The 22545-nt window shown below is 35.7% G+C and overlaps 4 protein-coding genes across 6 annotated transcripts; 1 reads left to right on the forward strand and 3 right to left on the reverse strand.

The window, feature by feature from the left end:
* Positions 1–83: 83 nt before the first annotated feature.
* Positions 84–2739, reverse strand: LOC103858411 (amino acid transporter AVT3B). Its single transcript, XM_009135774.3, has one exon. It carries the CDS (start codon positions 1524–1526, stop codon positions 312–314), a length of 1215 nt encoding a protein of 404 aa, XP_009134022.2. The 5' UTR covers positions 1527–2739; the 3' UTR covers positions 84–311.
* A 284-nt stretch (positions 2740–3023) lies between these two features.
* On the reverse strand, positions 3024–7724 carry LOC103858412 (probable leucine-rich repeat receptor-like protein kinase At5g49770). The gene is made up of 19 exons (XM_009135775.3): positions 7456–7724; positions 7249–7369; positions 7088–7159; positions 6913–6987; positions 6750–6821; positions 6498–6662; positions 6330–6404; positions 6164–6235; positions 6016–6087; positions 5874–5942; positions 5676–5750; positions 5529–5600; positions 5313–5450; positions 4761–5236; positions 4539–4691; positions 4331–4467; positions 4037–4256; positions 3730–3965; positions 3024–3653 (listed from the first exon to the last, which is right to left on the reverse strand). Exons 1-19 carry the CDS (start codon positions 7541–7543, stop codon positions 3180–3182), a joined length of 2862 nt encoding a protein of 953 aa, XP_009134023.2. The 5' UTR covers positions 7544–7724; the 3' UTR covers positions 3024–3179.
* Positions 7725–8977: 1253 nt separating this feature from the next.
* LOC103858413 (probable leucine-rich repeat receptor-like protein kinase At5g49770) lies at positions 8978–15715 on the reverse strand. Of its 3 annotated transcripts, none has more exons than XM_009135776.3 (19): positions 15460–15715; positions 15271–15391; positions 15110–15181; positions 14951–15025; positions 12906–12977; positions 12636–12800; positions 12458–12532; positions 12292–12363; positions 12141–12212; positions 11992–12060; positions 11574–11648; positions 11416–11487; positions 11196–11333; positions 10646–11121; positions 10423–10575; positions 10215–10351; positions 9921–10140; positions 9614–9849; positions 8978–9537 (listed from the first exon to the last, which is right to left on the reverse strand). In XM_009135776.3, exons 1-19 carry the CDS (start codon positions 15545–15547, stop codon positions 9064–9066), a joined length of 2862 nt encoding a protein of 953 aa, XP_009134024.2. In that variant the 5' UTR covers positions 15548–15715; the 3' UTR covers positions 8978–9063. The 3 variants fall into 3 exon arrangements, with proteins under 3 accessions (XP_009134024.2, XP_033143995.1, XP_033143996.1); XM_033288104.1 differs by having other exon boundaries at positions 15110–15199; XM_033288105.1 differs by lacking the exon at positions 11992–12060 and having other exon boundaries at positions 15110–15199.
* A 225-nt stretch (positions 15716–15940) lies between these two features.
* LOC103858415 (AT-hook motif nuclear-localized protein 17) lies at positions 15941–21835 on the forward strand. The gene has a single exon (XM_009135777.3). It carries the CDS (start codon positions 20820–20822, stop codon positions 21609–21611), a length of 792 nt encoding a protein of 263 aa, XP_009134025.1. The 5' UTR covers positions 15941–20819; the 3' UTR covers positions 21612–21835.
* Positions 21836–22545: the final 710 nt, after the last annotated feature.

Consider the following 22545-nt stretch of genomic DNA (forward strand, 5'->3'; position numbering starts at 1 on the left):
GATTGGATAAGGTAGAGCATAATGATAATGCTAATGTTCTACCAATCAATGTCTAAGTAGCGGTGGCCAAATGAAACGAGATATCATAGAATGTTGGAAACATTACCTCTAAAGCGTTGAACAAGAACACCGTAAATGTTATCAAAAAAACAATGGTAACAGTTGAATCGAATGGTTACCAATAAGTAATATAACAAATAGTATTCTGGAAATCTCTTGATTGAAAAGTAGAAAACGATTCCAACAAAAGAAGTCAAAATGGGCAGAAAAGAAACAGCAACGTCCAGTCTCTTTTCACCTACCTACAAACTCTAGTTCCAGTTGAATATCTCGCTCAGGGAGCTCCAAGTACCTGAGACAGCTAGAACGAGGCCCAGTAGCACGATCCCAGAGTTGAAAGTCCGTTGCTTCCACCCTATTTCGTCTTTGAAGACCATCAGATGAAACAAAGCAGGCAACACGAAGCCCAACGCACAGCAGACGCTGCTTCCCACCAATGACAAAAAATCTGCAAAGTTTGGCACCAAGAGAGCCACCAGGGTCACAGCTAAGACGAGTAGCCATCTGAGCCACACGCAGTACATACCACTCCAAAAACGTCTCTCAACGATCTCAAACACAGGGTTCATCATCAAGGGGAAGGTGAAGAAGAGGTTGATGCAGAGTCCCAGCTTCACCAGGCTGCTCACCAGTCCTGGCCCCAAGTTGGCTGTGATTATGTCCATTGTTTCATCCCCAAAGGCCATGTAACCTAACACCCCGAAAGCTCCGAAAAGCAACGCGATGATTCCCATGCTGAGCGCCAACACTTTGCCAAACTTTTCCTTGTCCTTCATCTCCGATTCGAGGGGTAAAACCATGCCCACACCTTCGAAGGCGTAGACAGCCACTCCCATCCCATAGAAGAAAACTGACATACCACCAAAGGCAACCACGTCAGGCCTTTGCTCCACTGCAATCTTGACATCCTCCACGATCACCACGGCCATTGCGCCAAGATCAACCACGTCGGCGAATATGCTTAGAGGTGCCAAGTGAGTGAGCGTCTTGACGGAGTTCAAGCCCAGCTGAAAAGGAAAACATCCCCATATGTAGAGACTCTTAGGGGACACGTGACTCAGGGTCAGAGTGGTGGTTGGGTTGAAGAGATTAGCTAAAGTAGTACCGATAAAGATGAGATATCCGACACAGAAGCCAGCCTGGGACAAGATGATAAGAATGTCAACGAGGAACCTCCCGAGTGGGCCGCAGACTGCGAAACCAAGGTCTCCGAAAGAGCCGATGTTGGCGGCACCGAGCTTGCGGCGGATGTGAACGAGAAGCATCATGCAGTGGGTGATCAAAGCTGCTACGGAGAAGAGCGTGAGCACACCCATGAGCCATCCGGTGCGCTTGAAGGCGTAAGGAAGACCCAGAACCCCAGCCCCGACGATAGCAATAAAGACATTGGCGAAAGTCTTGAACTGGCTGGACAATGGTCTTTCCTTCCCGAGAAGGGGTGTGTCCTCTCTCGCCGCCGGTCCCATGTTGTCGCAGAGATTGGGGCTCTCTCGATATCAAATTTATCAAAATAAAATAGATGGATGATTTTGGGCGGCATTCCCTAGCTTTTTAATTACCACCTGAAAACAATCTTCTATTAAAAGCAGCTTCCCTCTCCATCGTTGCTTCAATTTGGTATAATAAATCTCTCTCTCTCTCTCTCTCTCTCTCTCTTCATTTAGAGATATTACTGTTTATGGATGTGTTTATGGATGAAGAGAGAGACATGGCGAGAATTTCTTGTCTGCTTTCATGATCGTCTACAACATATTCCTTCATCTTTCTCCTTTTCTTTTTTTCTTGTTAGTGCCAAATCTATGATCAAGTTTAAGATTATTACCAGCTCCTCTAAGACTGATCTGGGTCTTGTCTTATTGTTACTCTGGCTTATCTTTACTATGCAACATAGATTTGACATGTGTTGGTTCCCCACTAAAAAAGGATGACGATATGATAGATAAGAAAACCTACTCTTCATAGCCGGCTGCTTCCATGGATCAAATTCTTCACTGGAATTTTAGTTCTCACTCTGATCTTCACATCCTTTGGTGTATGATCGCCCTCCTCACACACGTTCTTCTACTCTTGCGTGGTCACCGCGTTTGGTTACACGTTACGTCTCCGATCAAGGTTTATGCTCCCTGATTAAGGTATCTTCAGTGCTCCGTCTCTGATCCGATCTCTTTGGATAGTTCGATTTTAACTCGGTTGGAGCTTTGATGCTGAGATAGAGAATCTATCTCACAAACCAGGCCAACAATCGCTCTGTGCTCAACGTCTCTTTCTTGTCATCAGCGTTCATCATGTTAAATCTGGAGTGATCCTATACCAACAACTGCATTGTCTGATCATGACGGTATTGCGTCATCTCATCATTTGTCTCATTTTTTTTTTTTTAATAATTGGATACATGTGATAGAACAACATATCATGACGGTATTGCGTCTAATCCTAGATCAGCTAGTCTAAACAACCTAAAATGAAGTTCTCTAAGAAATATAGAAGACTCAACTGTTGATTGAGTTTAGTGAGTTAAGAAATTGTTACATACACGTATATGCACCTGCAATCTCCATACATATTGTGACGATACATATATATACCATACATATTGTGATAATACAGAAGCGGCTCATCACACACCGCTGTCTGTACCATACATATATCTATATCTTTATGAGGAGAACGGGGAGTGCAAAAACAAACTATGTACTATTCATGCATTGCTTGTTTTATGTGGCGGTTTAAGCACCATATTTGTTCATGTTTTCTAGTGTTGCACAATGTTAAAAACATTTAATAAACAAATATTAGTATAAAAAGTTATCCGTGCATGCTCGTAGTTTATCATCTAGTCTCTCTTATTAAAACATAATTATTATCATAGACTCAACTTCTTTTTGTAAGTTTTTAATTAAATACATCATTCTATTATACAGTTCACTCTTCTAATAATAGAAAATAACATTATACTACTGATGTGTTTCCAAACAATACAATAACTAATCTTGTATCCAAACAATATAAAAGATTAGACACATAGCAATAGCAGCAAAATCAAATCTTGAAAATCTGACCTTCACAAGGCATTTCAAGTATTAAGTCAGTTACAAAATATTTTAAAATAACACAACCGATCATTGGGGTTCGAGCTTTGAAGCTGGGAAATTCCCACTGTACTCAAACGAATCCTTTCCATACGGATCACCGGATCCTTTGATAGCTTCCTCGTACGTTCTCGAAGAAGATGCTGAATCAACGTTCGGGTTTAAACCCGCAAGCTGCATTATGTTCTCAATCTCTTTCACAACCTCACCCATCGATGGTCTATTCACTCCTTCCTCCTCCACGCATCTCAGAGCCAAATCTACATACTTCTCAAACCCTTTAAGGTTGCTGCTGCTTGCGATGATTGTAGTGTCCATCAGTTCTTGGAGGTCATACAAACTTCTGGACTTATTCATCTTTGTCTTCACCTCTCTCACCACGTATTTACCCCTCTCTATTGGACTTTTACCGGTTAACAGCTCAAGCATCACCACACCAAACCCATACACGTCACTCTTCTCGGTCAACTGATTTGTCATGTAATACTCAGGATCCAAGTATCCCTAATTACAAAGAGTACTTTTATATTAAATATATATGAGAAAGAGAGTGAAATATTATGACTGACTTTCTACTCACCATAGTTCCTTTCACCTGTGTTGTCACATGTGTTTTCTCAGGGTCTCCCACAATTTTGGAAAGGCCGAAATCAGCAACCTTAGCAGTAAGATTTTCATCAAGTAATATATTGTTTGATTTGATGTCTCTGTGTATAATTGGAGGATCAGCAAGCTCATGAAGATAAGCTAGACCCTTCCCTGAACCAAGTGCTATTTTAAGCCTTCTTGTCCAATCAAGCCTGATCCCACTCTTACCTGCATTATTACAATATTCAGCATCCAAAAACTAGTATAAATTCCGCAACGAAAGAGGTTTGGTATATAACCTGATAGACTGTCTCTAAGAGATCCATTTGGAATGTACTCGTACACCAGCATTTGTTCACTTCTATCGAAACAGAAGCCCAAGAGTCTGACAACATTCTTATGGTGGACTCTGGAAAGAAGTTCAATCTCAGTTTTGAACTCCAAGCCTCCTTGCAATGATCCTTGTTGAGCCCTTTTGATGGCTATGAGTTGTCCAGAGGGAAGAATCCCTCTGTAAACCTGTTTCACCATCAGAATTTCAACGAAGGCCATTTATGTATCATTTGAATTGATTCCATTGCAAAGACACAAACCTTGCCATAACCTCCACCCCCAACATCATTTGCCTCTGAGAAGTTTTCTGTACATTTCTTCAACTCTTCAAAAGTAAAAGCTTTTGCTCCCATTAGCTGCGGAGCATCGATACTGCTCTTACTTGTATTCCACTTGGCTGAAACATACAAAATGAAGATGTAAGCATTTTAAGTCTTAAGGGACAAATCTTTTGTAGTAAACCTTTACCAAAAGGATTGTTCTGATCAGTTGCTCTGTCTGCTCTCTTTCTTTGCCTGAGAGCGTAAACCCCAGCTAAAGTTAACAACAACAGAAGAACCACAGCGCCAACTGCTGCTCCGATTATAATGCCCATGTTTGATGAGCTGGAACCTCCTGCATCTGTGGCAAAAAATAACTGAGCCATACTGATCAATACAGATTCTGTTTGACTGCGTGTGTTGATCATACCAGAGAATTGATTGTAAGGATTGGCTCTGAATACGTAAGGGCCAAATATATGAGGAGGTTTATAAGTCTGATTGCTAAAGGCAAAATTAACAAGTGACATTCCACTCTCATTAAAACTCTCTCGGCCCAATGGAAAGACTAAGAGATCTATTAGAAGCTGATGATCGGTAGCGTTCTCTCTTATGTTTCTGATGGCTACAGAGTCCACAGGATAACTCAATTTCTTAAAGAAATCTTCTATAGACTTCTGGAGAATTTCGAAGTTGGTGGAGTTGAGCAACCCTGAGAAGGAAGGAGATCTGAAGTAGAGTGTTCCTATGACTGGATGTGCGCAGCGGCACGAGGGACTTGCTTCCCTGCCCTGATCACACGGAGTGCATGTTGGTGGGATTGTAGAATATGAGGTATTGGGTGGGATTTCTGAGCAGTAATTTGGCTTGTTACCCTCTTCCTGGCACACTGGATTATCTGCCAATCTGTAGATATAAAAACACACATAAGCAAACTATTATTAAGAAGAAAATAAAATTCATTTGTGACCAGGATACATACATTACTTGGATGACTGTGTTAGAAGATGGTTGTTTATAGACATCTATGTTGTTGTATTGTAAATCAACAAACTCCAACTGGTTGCTAAATCTGGTACCGAAGTCTAACGTTGAATCTATCTGATTTCTCTTTAGGATACTGCAAGTCAATAAAGCACAATTAGTACTTATCTCATAACATTAGTTTATTTCCTGTTTCATGTATTGTTTGACTTACACAGTCTGCAACTGAGCAGGGCTGAAAAATGAGTTTGGTATCGAACCATTGAGTTTGATTCCTTCCATCCTTCTGAAAAGGAGAAGACCTTTTGTTCTTACACATGGAGATCAAGAAGAAGAAAGGAGATAAGGGAAATTCTCATACAATGTTGCCAGAGAGTCTAATGAAGAGATCCATGATGGAATAGGTGAGGGTTCAAAAGTGTTATTGCTCACATCTCTGTTACAAAAAAAAACAAGCACATATAGCATTAGATTGATGGATAATATATGAAGGCTTGATAATAGTAGTAATGGTAAACAGAGCGTCAAAAGAGGAGATATATATATTTTTTAAACTTACAATGTGTAGAGACTGGTCAAGCTGGTTAGATTTGGAAGAGTGCCAGTAAATTCGTTGTTCGCCAAGTACCTGAAATGAATTCAACTCAAACTCTCTACCATTTTCTTTATATATCTACAAAGAACTTTAGTTGTTTACTTACAGTTCTTGAAGACTTGTGAGATTATTAAGACTTGTAGGAATATTGCCCGTTAGTTTATTCCTATCAAGGCGTCTGTAATGGAGAGTAAAACATAGTATGATAATAAACAATTTGGAATAATTTTTTTTAACAAAGCGTTACTGCTTACAACACTGTCAACGTTTGAACCAGGCTGAGTGTGTCCGGGATTTTGCCCGTGAATTGGTTTCCATCGAATAGCCTATGGATAAAAAAACAAAAAATGTAGTCATGTTGTTAGTTACAAGTCTCAAATTGTACAAACTCTGAACTTTCATAAGTATTATGAAGCTTACACATGTATCAAAGTCATGTTTGAACTGAAAAGGTTTTCTGGGATAGAGCCCGAAAGCTTGTTTTTTCCAAAATGGCTGGAGAAAGTGAAGGACAGTAAGACTAATTAGTATACTGAGTGATTACAACCCAAAAAATTAAAAGATAGAAAGAGTTAGGATTATATATACAAATGCTTAGTTTCAAGAAGCATATCAAGTCCAGGTGAAGAAGTCCCATTAGAAACTGGAAGCGTTCCTTCAATCTGATTGTCAGCTATATCAAACCAATATAGTTTCGATAACCGTCCAATGGAAGCCGGAATTGTACCACTGAATTGATTTAAATTTAGGGAGCTGTATTTAGGAAACACACAAATTAATACTGATGGATTTAGAGAGGCTTGAGCGCGAACATTGAAAAAGAGTCAAACAAAATCTTACAGATATATAAGTTGTTCTAATTGTCCAATAGACTGAGGGATTTGACCAGTGAAACTACATCCCACAAGGATCCTGGAGAGTAAAAATGAGTTAGCCAAAATAGGAAATAAGACAAGGAGATATATAAACTTGTGATACAGATCCAAAGATCATGTTTTCCTACAAGTTCTTCAACTTCTTAAGTTCACCAATATTTGGTGGAAGTGGTCCAGTCAATCCGGTGTTGTATGACAAATCCCTACAAATATTATATCATAAGATGAAAAAAAAAATCCATTTATATGTAAGGAAAGAACAGAAAGAAGAAGAAAGAACAGAAAAAAAGAAGAAAGACATACAAGATCTGCAATTCAGACAAGGCTGCAATATCCCCAGAAAGCTTTCCTTCCACGTTGAGGTTACCTAGTGATCTGCAGCAAGCAACAACACTGTTAATAATCTGCACAGAGGGTTATTGGAAGAAGCAGAAACAAATTACAAATAACAAACATGTCAATACATTGAAACGACCCGGTTATTGCTACATGTAATTCCAACCCAACTGGTTCCACAAGGATCAGCGCCTTCCCAGTTACTAGGAGGCTTGGTCCATTCAGCCTTCAGGGCTTGTAAAGCAGAACCTGCACCAAAATTTCAAACTAGTTCAGAATTTTTTAAAAATTTTGTATCTAGAAACAGTGATCAGCATCTATTTGATTATACTTACCGTCAAAACCATTTGTGAGAGCGGAGACAGACAAAATTTGGAAGAAAAGAAAGATCAGGAGCATAAAGGCTCCAATTCTTGAACTCATCTTCAATCCGTCAGTGTAACTCTTTTCTGTTCCTACTTCTTCTAATCCGTCAATGTAACACAACTTATGAAAGACTGTAATGTTTACAAAAGGAGGACTTCGAACAATTTAATTAAAAATATAGGGTGTGGACCATAAAAAACTTAGTCAACTTGAAATAGCCGATAATGGGATTTTAAAAGGTTTCAATTCAGTAGGGTTATGGGTAGGAACAAATCATGAACAATACATTAAAGAAAAGATATGAGTTGTCGTGATGCACCTTTTGTGGGACCTCTTTATATCTACTTTACTTAATACACTCAATTATTGATTTCAAAATTAAATATCTCCAAACGTATTATTTGTTAGCCCAAAACGCATTACTATCTTCGTGATCATTTTATCAGAACAGAGTAATAGGGTCGCGTGAAACATTCATACCCTCTAAACCGCAACCTCTAAACCGCAAAAAATAATTTCAATCTTTTATAGCAGAAAACTTTACTAAAAAATAAGTCAAATTAATTCAGTTATTGTTAGAATAACTCATAAAAATTTAAAATTACTAAATTATTTTTATAGTCGAAAATGCTCTTTTTACAGTTGTGACAAAAATTTATATTACAAAAATACCATTTAAATTTTAGGAAAAATCACCGTTTGGCAGATTTATTTAACAAAAAAAAAACAAATCTATCGTGATATAAATTTTGTTATTTAAACATGTTGTTAAATTCACATCTGTCGTGTATTTGGTGGCAGACTTCAGAGTCACATCAGATTATTTTGAGGCGGTTGATATATTTGTCTGATTTAATGTTGTCAACAGATTTATTTGTTTTAGTCTGTCGAATGAAGTGGCCGATTTTTTAAAATTGCCAGTTTTATTTTGTATTGGTTAGATTTTTAAGTCCGATTTAAAAATAGGTACAACCGACTTTTAATGGGTAATAGACATAAATTTTTATGACAGATATGTTTATCCAATTAAATTTCTAATCGACTTTTATATTCATTTGGTGGCAGATTTTTTAAATTACCATCTTTGATGGTAGACTTTTAACTTAAATTTTAATTACCATATTAGTACACACTTATTGTAGCAGACTTATCCACTCGAATTTCTAGTTAAGTTCACAAAAATTTCGGTTTAGTTTAAATTAGTTCAGGTTTAGATTAATTTTGGTTTTGGTTTTAAATAATTTTGAAATTTGGTTTAAATCAATTTGTTCCCGGTTTAAATTAATTTGTTGGAGATAAAAAGCGGCCAAGGAAAGAAAACACATGTAAAACTTGTAACCAGGCGGAGCATAATTCTAAAACATGTCCTCTTAAATGATGAGTATTCGATCTAGACATCTAGTTTCAGGCTTTGGTCATTAGATTTCATTTACGTTGGTGCTACATTCGGTGGTATACTCTTTGGTGTTCCATTACGTTTACACTTTGGTCTTTGGTGTTATGTTACTTTTCATTTACTTTGGTCTTTCATTGAAGTATTAAGTCGGTTACAAAATATATGAAAATAACACAATCGATCATTGGGGTTCGAGCTTTGAAGCTGGGAAATTCCCACTGTACTCAAACGAATCCTTTCCATAAGGATCACCGGATCCTTTGATAGCTTCCTCGTACGTTCTCGAAGAAGATGCTGAATCAACGTTCGGGTTTAAACCCGCAAGCTGCATTATGTTCTCAATCTCTTTCACAACCTCACCCATCGATGGTCTATTCACTCCTTCCTCCTCCACGCATCTCAGAGCCAAATCTACATACTTCTCAAACCCTTTAAGGTTGCTGCTGCTTGCGATGATTGTAGTGTCCATCAGTTCTTGGAGGTCATACAAACTTCTGGACTTATTCATCTTTGTCTTCACCTCTCTCACCACGTATTTACCCCTCTCTATTGGACTTTTACCGGTTAACAGCTCAAGCATCACCACACCAAACCCATACACGTCACTCTTCTCGGTCAACTGATTTGTCATGTAATACTCAGGATCCAAGTATCCCTAATTACAAAGAGTACTTTTATATTAAATATATATGAGAAAGAGAGTGAAATATTATGACTGACTTTCTACTCACCATAGTTCCTTTCACCTGTGTTGTCACATGTGTTTTCTCAGGGTCTCCCACAATTTTGGAAAGGCCGAAATCAGCAACCTTAGCAGTAAGATTTTCATCAAGTAATATATTGTTTGATTTGATGTCTCTGTGTATAATTGGAGGATCAGCAAGCTCATGAAGATAAGCTAGACCCTTCCCTGAACCAAGTGCTATTTTAAGCCTTCTTGTCCAATCAAGCCTGATCCCACTCTTACCTGCATTATTACAATATTCAGCATCCAAAAACTAGTATAAATTCCGCAACGAAAGAGGTTTGGTATATAACCTGATAGACTGTCTCTAAGAGATCCATTTGGAATGTACTCGTACACCAGCATTTGTTCACTTCTATCGAAACAGAAGCCCAAGAGTCTGACAACATTCTTATGGTGGACTCTGGAAAGAAGTTCAATCTCAGTTTTGAACTCCAAGCCTCCTTGCAATGATCCTTGTTGAGCCCTTTTGATGGCTATGAGTTGTCCAGAGGGAAGAATCCCTCTGTAAACCTGTTTCACCATCAGAATTTCAACGAAGGCCATTTATGTATCATTTGAATTGATTCCATTGCAAAGACACAAACCTTGCCATAACCTCCACCCCCAACATCATTTGCCTCTGAAAAGTTCTCTGTACATTTCTTCAACTCTTCAAAAGTAAAAGCTTTTGCTCCCATTAGCTGCGGAGCATCGGTACTGCTTTTACTTGTATTCCACTTGGCTGAAACATACAAAATAAAGATGTAAGCATTTTAAGTCTTAAGGGACAAATCGTTTGTAGTAAACCTTTACCAAAAGGATTGTTTTGATCAGTTGCTCTGTCTGCTCTCTTCCTTTGCCTGAGAGCGTAAACCCCAGCCAAAGTTAACAACAACAGAAGAACCACAGCACCAACTGCTGCTCCGATTATAATGCCCATGTTTGATGAGCTGGAACCTCCTCTATCTGTGGCAAAAAAATAACTGAGCCATATTGATCAATACAGATTCTGTTTAACTGCGTGTGTTGATCATACCAGAGAATTGGTTGTAAGGATTGGCTCTGAATACGTAAGGGCCAAATCTAGGAGGAGGTTTGTAAGTTTGATTGCTAAAGGCAAAATTAACAAGTGACATTCCACTCTCATTAAAACTCTCTCTGCCCAATGGAAAGACTAAGAGATCTATTAGAAGCTGATGATCGGTAGCGTTCTCTCTTATGTTTCTGATGGCTACAGAGTCCACAGGATAACTCAATTTCTTAAAGAAATCTGCTATAGCCTTCTGGAGAATTTCGAAGTTGGTGGAGTTGAACAACCCTGAGAAGGAAGGAGAACCAAAGTAGAGTGTTCCTGTTATTGGATGCGCGCAGCGGCACGAGGGACTTGCTTCCCTGCCCTGATCACACGGAAGGCATGCAGGTGGGATTGTAGAGTATGAGGTATTTGGTTGGATTGCTGAGCAGTAACTTGGCCTGTTACCCAACTCCTGGCACACTGGATTATCTGCCAACCTGTAGATATATAAACAGACATAAGCAAACAATTGATAAAAAAAAACATTTTGATTTCTGATCAGGATACATACATTACTTGGATGCGTGTGTTAGAAGATGGTTGTTTATAAACATCTATGTTGTTGTATTGTAAATTAACAAACTCCAATTGGTTGCTGAAGCTGGCACCAAAGTCTAACGTTGAATCTATTTGATTTTTCTTTAGGATACTGCAAGTCAAAAAGCACAAGAAGTACATATCTCATCTCACACCATGAGTTGATTTTCTGTTTCATATATTGTTTGACTTACACAGTCTGCAACTGAGCAGGGCTGAAAAATGAATTTGGTATCGAACCATTAAGTTTGATCCCTTCCATCCTCCTGAAAAGGATAAGACCATTTTTTCTTAGAGAATATACACTTGGAGATCAAGAAGAAGAAAAGAGATATAAGGGAAATTCTCATACAATGTTGCCAGGGAGCGTAATGAAGAGATCCATGATGGAATAGGTGATGATTCCAAAGTATTATTGCTCACATCTCTGTTATATAAAAAAAATCACATCATGACATTAGATTGATTGATTATGAAGGCTCGATAAGGGCATCTCCAAACCTAATCCATTTTTTCTTCCGAAATAGAGTAAAATAGAGTATTGTGTAAAAAATGGTACAACCCAACTTCATATATCATTCTGTAAAGGAGTTTACATCATAAATGGAATAACATATTTTTTGTTTATTCATTATTCTATTATGGAATGTAAAATAAAGTTGGGTTAGAGTATTTTTACTCTATATTCTCTTTTTACTCTATTTTAGAGCAAAAATAGAGTTTTACATAGAGAGTTTGAGTTGAATTAATTATATATTTAAAAAACTTACAATGTGCAGAGACTGGTCAAACTAGTTAGACTTGGAAGAATACCAGTAAATTCGTTGTTGGCCAAATACCTGAAATTAATTCAACTCAAACTCTACCATTTTCTATTTATATCTACAAACACAGAACACAACTTTAGTTGTTCACTTACAGTTCTTGAAGACTTGTGAGATTATTAAGACTTGTAGGAATATTGCCAGTTAGTTTATTCCTATCAAGGCGTCTGTAATGGAGAGTGAAGCATAGTATGAGAATAAAAAATCTGGGATAAATAAAAAATTGAACAAAGCTTTACTACTTACAACACTGTCAACGTCTTAACGAGGCTGAGTGTGTCCGGGATTTTTCCCGTGAATTGGTTCCCATCGAATAGCCTATGGATAAAAAGAACAAAAATGTAGTCATTTTTTTAGTTACAAGTCTCAGATTGTGCAAACTCTCAACTTTCATAAGTAATATGAAACTTACACATGTATCAAAGTCATTTTGGAACTGAAAAGGTTTTCTGGGATATGGCCCGAAAGCTTGTTTTTTCCAAAATGGCTGATGGAGAAAGTGAAGGACAGTCAGACTAAATAGTATATACTAAAACGAGTGATTACACACCTAAGAAGTTAAAGATCAAAAGATTTGAGATTATATATACAAATGCTTAGTTTCAAGAAGCATATCAAGTCCAGGTAAAGAAGTCCCATTAGAAACTGGAAGCGTTCCTTCAATCTGATTGTCAGCTATATCAAACCAATATAGTTTCGATAACCGTCCAATGGAAGCCGGAATTGTTCCACTGAATTGATTTAAATTTAGGGATCTGTATCGAGGAAACACACAAATTAATACTGATGGCTTTAGAGAGGTTTGAGAGTGAAAATTGGAAAAGAAAAAAAAAAAAAAGAAGAGACAAACCAAATCTTACAGATATATAAGTTGTTCTAATTTTCCAATGGACTCAGGGATTTGACCAGTGAAACTACATCCTACAAGGATCCTGGAGAGTAAAACAGAGTTAGCTAAAATAGGAAATAAGACAAGGAGAAATATACACTAACAAAACCTCTATAAATTAATATTACTGGAATCATAACATTTTATTAATTTATAGTTATTAATTTACAAAATAAATTGTTTTTAAATTTTTTATTTTAGAGTATTTACTTCTAAACTAAGAAAATAATTAAGTTTATGGTATATTCATTTACATGTTTGTTTTTGTATGCAGACAGTGCATTTAGATGACAATATTCAAATGTTGTTTGTTTGAATACTATTTATCAACATTTAGATATAGCATATGGATGCTACATTTGTATCTCAAAATTAAAAAGACTTAAACACCCTTCAATACAATTATAAAAATTAATTATATTAGTCATGATGATTTTTTTTTGTCACATTAGTCATGATGATTATTATATAATATTTTCAATCAGAAAATCAAGTTTTTCCAGGAAAACTGAAAATCAATTTTTTTCACAGAAACTGAAAAATCAAATTTTTTCGCCAAAACCGGAAAATCGAGCTTTCTTTCAAAACTACATTTTCTGCCAAACGGCAAAATATAGTTTTTCCACCAAAACAAAAAAAAGTTGAATTTTTCTACCAAAACAGGAAAATCGAGCTTTTCATTTGGAATCGGTAAATCAAGTTTTCACATCGAAACCGAAAATTGATCTTTCTGCCAAAACTAGAAAATCACATTTTTCATTATAACAAAAAAATTGACTTTTCCCGCCAAAATCAGAAATTATGTTTTCCTGTTAAAACTGTAAAATCAGGTTTTCCTGCCAAAACCTCAAAACTAGTCTTTCCTCCTAAAATCGCAAAATCATGTTTTTGTGCGGAAACCAAAAGATCAAGTTTTTTTGCTGAAACCGATAAACCAAAAAATTTCGCCAAAACTAGAAATAGAGTTTTCCACCAAACCGTAAAATTAGGTTTTTCCGTCCAAACCTTTAAAATCACAATTTTCACCGAAATTACAAATTGTGTTTTCAGTCAAAACCACAAAAGTAAATTTCCTGCGAAAATTACAAAATTTATTTTAAATATATTTATTGAAATATTATTATTAATTCATTATTAACATTTTCATGAACCGTCGACAAATTTGTCAAAACTAGTTAGGGAAACATTGTCATAAAGACGTCACAATTGTATTGTTGGCTATTTCCGCCACACTAATGTGACAAATTGTGACAAAATTTGGTTACAACTTAGAATGTCACCATTTTTTGATGAAAGAATTACTAAATTGTGACCTAATAAAATAGTTAGAATAATGTATTTGTTATGTCACAGATTTGTGACCAATAATTTTTGTCTCAAAACTTCCTCACAATAACTCATTTTCGTGTAGTTTTTAGTTTTTTAACTACTATTATTCAAATGCTATTATAAAAAAAAACAATGTAGCATCTAGTATTGTATGTGGATGCAAATACTAACTATAAAAATGAAAAATATTTAGTTGCAATATCTAGATGTTTTATCCTAATATTAGGTTTAGATGTTGAATCAATACAAAAATGAACATGATGTTATTAAATTTTAGAAATTTGAATTTCATATTATTTTATTAAAATATTTTTTGAATATGAAATAAGTTTTATAGAATTGAAAATGTGTTAGATATAACATTAGAAAATATAATCAAAATATAGTGAAGTGTTAGAAAAATAACAATAATGCCAATGTAAATATAAGAAAACAAGACAATGTTTTGTTTGTACATATAAAAAATGTGTATATATATATATATTAATTATTAATTTATGGTTTCAGAGGAACCATATATTTACATAATGTTTTCTATAAAAAAAATTATCTTACTATATTTATCAACTTATGTTATATTTTGAACCGGTCTAATTTATTAATTTATCGTGTTTATTAGTTTATCGAATATTAATTTATAAATCTACACTAATTTGTGCTACATATCCAAAGTTTATGTTTGCCTACAAGTTCTTCAACTTCTTAGTTTCACCAATATTTGGTGGAAGTGGTCCAGTCAATCCAGTGTTGTATGATAAATCCCTGCAAACATTGGATCATAAGATGAACAAAATTAATCCATTTGTCAGTAAGGAAAGAACAGAAAGAAGAACAAGAAAGACATACAAGATCTGCAATTCAGACAAGGCTGCAATATCCCCCGAAAGCTTTCCTTCCACGTTAAGGTTACCTAGTGATCTGCAACAAGCAAAAACACTGTCCAAAAAATATGCGGAGGTTTATTGGAAGAAGCAAAAACAAATTATAAATACAAAACAAGTCTTGACATTGACACGACGCGGTCACTGATACATGTAATTCCAACCCAGCTGGTTCCACAAGGATCATCGCCATCCCAACTACTAGGAGGCTTGGTCCATTCAGCCTTCAGGGCTTGTAATGCAGCACCTGCACCAAAATTTCAAACTAATTCAGATATTGTGAACAGTGATCAGCATCTATTTGATTATACTTACCGTCAAAACCATTGGTAAGAGCAGAAACAGAAAAAATTTGGAAGAAAAGGAAGATCAGGAGCATGACGGCACCGATTCTTGAACTCATCTTCAGTCCGACAATGTAACTCTTTTCTGTTTCTACTGCTTCTTATTGTATCTCAAAAGATAAATTCATGTGGTCTACACAATTTATGAAATAATTTTTAAATAAAAATTGACAGCCTCGCTTAGTCGCTCTCAAAGGTTATAATGTTTCCAAACGGAGGATTTCAAACAGTTTAATTAGAAACATACAAAAATATACAGAGTGGACCATAAGAAAATTGGTCAACTCGAAATAGCCGATAAAAGGATTTGAGAAAAGTTTCATTCGGTAGGGTAACGGGAAGGAACACATCATGAACAATACATAAAAAACAAATGAGTTGTCGTACTGCAAACGGCAAACATATTGTGAGTTATAAAGAATACAAAATTAAATATCTCCAACGTATAATTTGTGGTACGATCTGGACCAGAGTCTCAACTTCAAGGGTAGGAAGACTATGTAAGAACCAGATATACAATGGGCTAATGCACGATCTGATGGGCTTTATGGAAAACTAATAAGCTTGATCCATGAAATCTTGGACCGAGAGAAGGCTATGGACCTTGATGCGGCCTCTATCAAACCGGATCGACTATGGATCAGTATCGGAGACCAGTGAGAAACTTGTTTAATCAGGACATGGGCTGGACGAACCTCGATAGACAGGAAATGGCGACGAACTTGCTTCGATATAAAACGGACTGGGGGATCTGATATGATCGAAAAATGAACTGGTCAAGACGACATGGGTGAGAAATGAGCTGGAAATGGAAGATGAATATCTGGAACTAGAAATGGATCAGCAAGAGCATTTTCATCAACCAAGTGTGCCTAAAGAACATAGTAGACATGCTGAAGTTGGTGAAGATGGAGCCCATTATGGAGTTAGTCGTATAAAGTGGCCCATAAAGTGGAAGGACCGACCTGCTTGGTTTAAGTTGGGTCGATGATTTTATTTAAAGTGTATTGGTATTTTGCTACATGTAAACCAATTAGAATTAGTATTTTGTCTTTGGAAACCCATTTGGATAGGTATTCATAAACCAATTCGAATTAGGATTAGGATTTGGTTTTCTTAAACGAAGTTGTTTTAGGATCTGCCTTACTCTACTAAATGCATTATGCAAGTCCATCATGGAAACTTAACCATTCTTTTAATAAAAACAAATTATTAAGGCTTCAAAATCTTGTCTCCTTCAAAAGACTTCTATCATTGTACTTCTTGAACAATCTTCACACTAAGGAGAGTGATCTCCTGTGGATCATCTTTTGCACTAAGAGGGCTGAACCTGTTCCATAAGAGTAGCAAAACAACCTGAGAGCAATCAATAGCTCCAAGGTGAAGATTATCCATCATCCAAGAGCTTTCAAAGGTATGCCCACCATACTTTCAAATCTGATTGACAAAAGGTCTTCTTTCCAAGGCCACGCCAAGTGGCATCAACGTTGCTCGAAGGTTTAGGGTTTCAAGTTATAAACCTAGGATCACGAAACCCATCAAATATCTAGCAACATTCTATGTAATCTTATAGAAAACAGGAAGCGAAGGCTAAACAACAAGCAACAAGGGAGTTATCGGAAGGAAAGAAAAGATTGATACAGATTCCACCATTTTATAGGGAGTTTGATCTTAATACTTACATTAAATGGGAAAAGGAGATGGAGTTTGTCTATGGATGCAAAAACTACACAGCAGAGTTTGGTATCTTCGTAGCAGCCACATTAATTATGTGGATATGCACTTGACTGATGGTGTCAAATTGCGAACACTAGGAGACACACTAAAGAGCCATATGTTTCTTCTTGGCATGAGATGAAAACCATGGTGAAGAAAAAGTTTGTATCTAGAATGATGGCGACATCAAGTCATCATCAGAAAAGGAGAAAGGAACCAGGAGCAAATCAGTGGAGAACATGAACCTGAAGAAAGCTAAAGAAGTCAACCAGGACATAGGTACAATCAAAACAATATATCTTAAAAATCAAGAGGAATTTATCCATGAAACCGGTTTTCCTGAATTCTATACTCAACAAGAGCACACAGAGAATTGGTTCCACACCACAAGGATTAATGGTTTAGGAGATATCCCATTTCTAAGTCAAGGGTGACCCGACTTACCTTATTTGGAAGCCCAATGGTTTAATCAGTTGCAAACCAAACAAGATTTGGCATCACCGCTTAATTCATGCCAAGCGTGATTCCAAATATAGATTAGAGGTGAAAGCTCTAAAGCATTGTCCAGCAATAAATATCAAGTTTTGTTCTTTAAAATATCATACGAGAAGGAGAAACCCAAAAAACACTAGACCACTAAACTAAACTTTGATTTACATAAAAAAATAATATCTGCATGGATGTGTCAGTCAAAGATACTTTGTTCCTTATAAACGAAATCTGATTATAAATTTTAAAATATAGATTTTAATTTAATTATCGAAGCATAATTAAAAGATGAAGACATTCGAAAACACAAAATAAAATTCAGAAAATATAGCCAAAAATATAGCTACTTAAATCAAAATCATGTTCGACAATTACATATTCAGATTCAAACTCACATGCTCAAATTGAATTCAAAATTATTGGGTTCTTAACATTATTATTTGAACCAAAGTAGAAACAAAAGTAACTAAACCAAAACCAAAATCATATTCATAAATAACCGAACTATTGCCATATTTTTAAAACTGGAAACAAAAACCTACAACCGAACCAAATCCAACAAATTAAAAATACAATATGAATGTGAACCGAAACTTTAATAAAAAGAAATTATAGATATAAATATAAATAATCTCGTGTTTTGTTCAAGTATGACAATCTTGGATGTCTAGAAAAAAGAGTATATTCTATTTGTCTAGAAAATTACATATCCATATTCAGATTGAAATGTTTGAATTGAACTCAATGTTTTATCACATTTCTAACACTGTTATTTGAATCAAATCAAAAACCAAATTTATAAATAACCAAATTATTACTATATTTCTTGAACCAACCGAAAACCAAAACTCACAACCGAACAAGAACCAATAAATCAAAAATATAATCTTGACGTTAACTGAAGTATATAAAATATTGTTAAATCATAAAATTTTAATTTAAAATGATAAAATTATAGATATAAATATAAATAATTATGCGCAACCACGCGGGTCATAATCTAGTTTGCATCATTAAATGAATCAAATATAACAACTTTGGTATATCTATGTTTAAAAATTCCAATTCATCATTTAACAGGTTTATACAATTAACATATAGAACATAATCGTATGTAACCGGTTCTGGCCACCATTTCTAATAAGTGATTAGATTTAATAATAAACATGTCCAGTTTATATAGTTATTAAAAGAAATAAGTGATCATCAGCATCAGACCGGTACTGATAATTATATCTAATACATTAGTAGCTATTCAACCCGTTCATAGATACTTGCTAAACTTCATACACTAGAAGAAACCAAAAAATCTTATACAATGAAGTTGACTTTTTTCTCCCTAGGCTATATTATTTTTAATGGTTTTGGTTGGACTTTAATTTAGATTACATGCCTAAAGTTGACCTACTTGCAGCTTTGAACGTCTGCGACTAAAAGTGTTTTTGATCGTCGATGGCCTTTATGATCTCTGATCAAAACTGTAAAGTCATATATAATTTAGACGGCTTCATATCCTTCTCGATCTTGATTTCTCTTCCATCTCATTTTTTTTATTTTTTGATAGTTTGTTCTGTGTGGATTTTGGCTTTGAAGAGCGACCTTATATGATTCTATGTCTGCGATGAGGATTGTTTGATAGATTGAAGCTTTATTGATTACCTTCTCACTCTGTTTTGTTTTGTGTTTTTTTTTTCTTTGCTACACTCATGGTGATTACTTCCGATCATCTCCAATAGAACACTATTTTTTCTTTTATAATAGAGTTACTCTATTTTATTGTTATAGAGGATAAAATAGTATTCCATTGGAGATGATCTAACAAAATTTTGATATATATATATAAATCAAAACAAATATTAACACGATTGTACGGATCGAGATCTAGTATAATGTTAATTCTACATTTCTCGTGACAATTCAACAGTTTTAAAACAAATATAGTACATTAATCATGAAGGAGAAGAAAATAACAAATAACAGATTATTATCTCAGCTCTGAAGAAAATTGTTACGCAGTCAAATATCAACCATAGCTGGAGTTAAAAGCAGGGCCGAAACTAAGCACAGCCACTTGAAACATTGGTCATGGCCTCTAAAATTTTGAAAAGTTTTTTATACAGACATAGGCTTCTAAGTTAAGCAAAAAAAATTTATAAAAATTCTTACAAAAATGTTTTAAACTCCCGGAATTTCAGATCCCGTCTCCAAACACAGTTCTTAGGATTACTTATCGTGAGATGCGTAACATCATTTTATAAAACACAGAGGCATGTATGCTTAAATCTCTGTTAATCTCTCTGAAATGTTTTCTTGTTTTTCTTTTTTTCCTTGGACTTGTTTCTTAAGGATTACAACACTGTGATTTCCTCTTTTCGGTTTATATGATATTAATGTTTTAGCAAAAAAGAAAAGAGATAACAGATTACTAAAGAGTAAAAATGAGGCGACCAAGGGATATATGAAAGAGACAGAGCTGGTTCTTAGAATGCTCCAGATTTGGGATATGGGGGATGTCTCTATCTCTTTCTCATCCCCACTTGTCTCCAATCTTTTTTCTATCTAGCATTCAAATCAATTTCCAAATCTTACTAATCCATGACTCAGACCAGAAAAATATTTTTTTCCTACTTATCATATTTAAATAATCTAATTTTTTTTTATTTTCTCGGCATATGTAACATTTTAAGCAGATTCATATATCTACTTAGAAAGTTTAACAATATTTTAAATTAAAGTTGAAAATATATTTATACGAAAAGAGAAAGTGTGAACCCACAAACATGGCACAGAATCAAACATATATATCTTCGCTTTTAATTCTCAGCTAGCGGCGCCGCTCTCTCTTTTCTTGCATTCAAAGCTCATCTTCCTTCTTCCCTATCCTCTCATTTTCCTCTTTCATTTTTATTTATATATATATTACCAAAAGAGAATACTTTTCCATTTTATAATTTCTCCTTACCACAGTTGGATTACGAAAGGTCCTCCCCTCCTCCATATCTTTCCATTTTATACAACCCATACCAACCTCTTCATACTCTTCTTCCTCCTTTTTAATCATTTACATAAAAATCCAAACCAAAAACTTGTAATAAACAAATCATAAAAGAAAAGAAAAGAAAAAAAATGAAAGGTGAAGGTAACGAGATGTTTCCAAAGCTCCCTCAAAACCACTCACTCTCCTCTCACTTCCACCTCCCAGCAACCATCGCCGTCGATGACTCCTCCATCGAAGTCGTCCGTCGCCCACGTGGCAGACCACCAGGTTCCAAAAACAAACCAAAACCACAAGTTTACGTCACACGCGACACTGAGCCTCCTATGAGTCCTTACATCCTCGAAGTACCTTCGGGAAACGACGTCGTTGAAGCCATCAACCGCTTCTGCCGCAGAAAATCCATCGGCGTTTGCGTTCTCAGCGGCTCTGGCTCCGTCGCCAACATCACCTTACGTCAGCCTTCTCCCGCAGCTCCTGGCTCAACTATAACTTTCCACGGAAAGTTCGATCTCCTCTCCGTCTCCGCTACTTTCCTCCCTCCGCCGCCTCGTACCTCCTTGTCTCCTCCCGTTGCCAACTTCTTCACTGTCTCCCTTGCCGGACCCCAAGGACAGATTATCGGGGGATTCGTCGCCGGTCCGCTAATTTCCGCCGGAACAGTTTACGTCATCGCCGCTAGCTTCAACAACCCGTCGTATCACCGGTTACCGGCGGAGGAAGAGCATAGGCACTCTGTTTCGGCCAGGGCAGGAGAAGGAGACGGCCAATCTCCGCCGGTATCTAGAGGCGGTGGAGAGTCAGAACACGTGGCGGTTAGAGGAGAAGAGTCTTGCGGGGTATCCATGTACAGTTGCCACATGGGTACGCATGGCTCTGATGTTATTTGGGCCCCAACCGCAAGGGCTCCACCGCCTTACTGACCAATCTTTCACCAAGAGTCTCTCTCTGGCGTTCTGCTTTTGATATCGAAGTCATCTCCTTTTGCTTTGTATCTTCTCTAGCTTTTTTTTTTCGGACAACATTTTCTCTAGCTTTTAATGTCAGAATTTGACTCTCTACGATCTTACTCGTGATTTTGTGTTGTTTTAGCTTAGTTACAAGTTTCACATTTAAATAAATTTTATAATATACTTCCAACCCCCAAGTTTCTTCCACTATATTTTAGGTGATATTAAACTAACAATTGTGGCTCTTAATGATTGTTTTCCATTTTTTTAATGGTAGTGTATCAATATGTTGGTTTATTGGATCTCCAGAAATGGCTGTGTAATAGTGGTGTTAATAATCTTTTTAGAGTGAATAGTTAATGGATTTAATTATTTTAGAATGAACTAGTCCAAAAGTATTTTTGCCACTTTGCCAAAACTAACTTAAGATTTGAATTTCCGTGAAAATATATTTTCTAAATTGTAGAAGTAGTTTACAAAGACAAATTACCCTTTTATAACAAATATTTTTTTAAGCAATTTACGTTGATTTAAAAAGTTTATTCAGAAAAATGAAGTTTTCCGATTTTTTTTTGAAAAGTCTATTTATGTTTCAATCTTAAAATTACTTTAAAATTTTTCAAAAATTATTATGATGAAAAATAAATAAAATTATGTAAACATAACCAATTATAAATTATGTAAATTTAATAAAAATGATTTTTCTACATAAATAAAGGACCATAAATGGTAATTATGATTGTCTATTGGTTATATGTTTACTGAAAAGTTTGTTGTTATGTAGTTGAGTTATTTGATTTTATAAGTGTAAGAGATTTCATGAATCTGCAAAAAAGTAATATCAGGCTTTTTAATAATTCTTTTAAAATATATGGTAAATTTAAGGTTGAAATCTTTTTCGAAAAGT

This window comes from Brassica rapa, chromosome A03 (assembly GCF_000309985.2).
Source record: "Brassica rapa cultivar Chiifu-401-42 chromosome A03, CAAS_Brap_v3.01, whole genome shotgun sequence".
Classification (NCBI taxonomy): Eukaryota; Viridiplantae; Streptophyta; class Magnoliopsida; order Brassicales; family Brassicaceae; genus Brassica; species Brassica rapa.

Excerpts from the sequence above, each read along its gene's own strand:
- LOC103858413 (XM_033288104.1), bottom strand. The coding sequence starts at position 15,547 with ATGAGTTCAAGAATCGGTGCCGTCATGCTCCTGATCTTCCTTTTCTTC. Across the intron at positions 12,801-12,905 it reads TTAGAACAACTTATATATCT|ATCCCTAAATTTAAATCAAT; the intron begins GTAAGATTTGGT and ends TCCTCGATACAG. Across the intron at positions 9,850-9,920 it reads TCTTAGAGACAGTCTATCAG|GTAAGAGTGGGATCAGGCTT; the intron begins GTTATATACCAA and ends GTAATAATGCAG.
- LOC103858412 (XM_009135775.3), bottom strand. The coding sequence starts at position 7,543 with ATGAGTTCAAGAATTGGAGCCTTTATGCTCCTGATCTTTCTTTTCTTC. Across the intron at positions 6,088-6,163 it reads GTTCAAACGTTGACAGTGTT|ACGCCTTGATAGGAATAAAC; the intron begins GTAAGCAGTAAC and ends TCTCCATTACAG. Across the intron at positions 3,966-4,036 it reads TCTTAGAGACAGTCTATCAG|GTAAGAGTGGGATCAGGCTT; the intron begins GTTATATACCAA and ends GTAATAATGCAG.
- LOC103858415 (XM_009135777.3), top strand. The coding sequence starts at position 20,820 with ATGAAAGGTGAAGGTAACGAGATGTTTCCAAAGCTCCCTCAAAACCAC.
- LOC103858411 (XM_009135774.3), bottom strand. The coding sequence starts at position 1,526 with ATGGGACCGGCGGCGAGAGAGGACACACCCCTTCTCGGGAAGGAAAGA.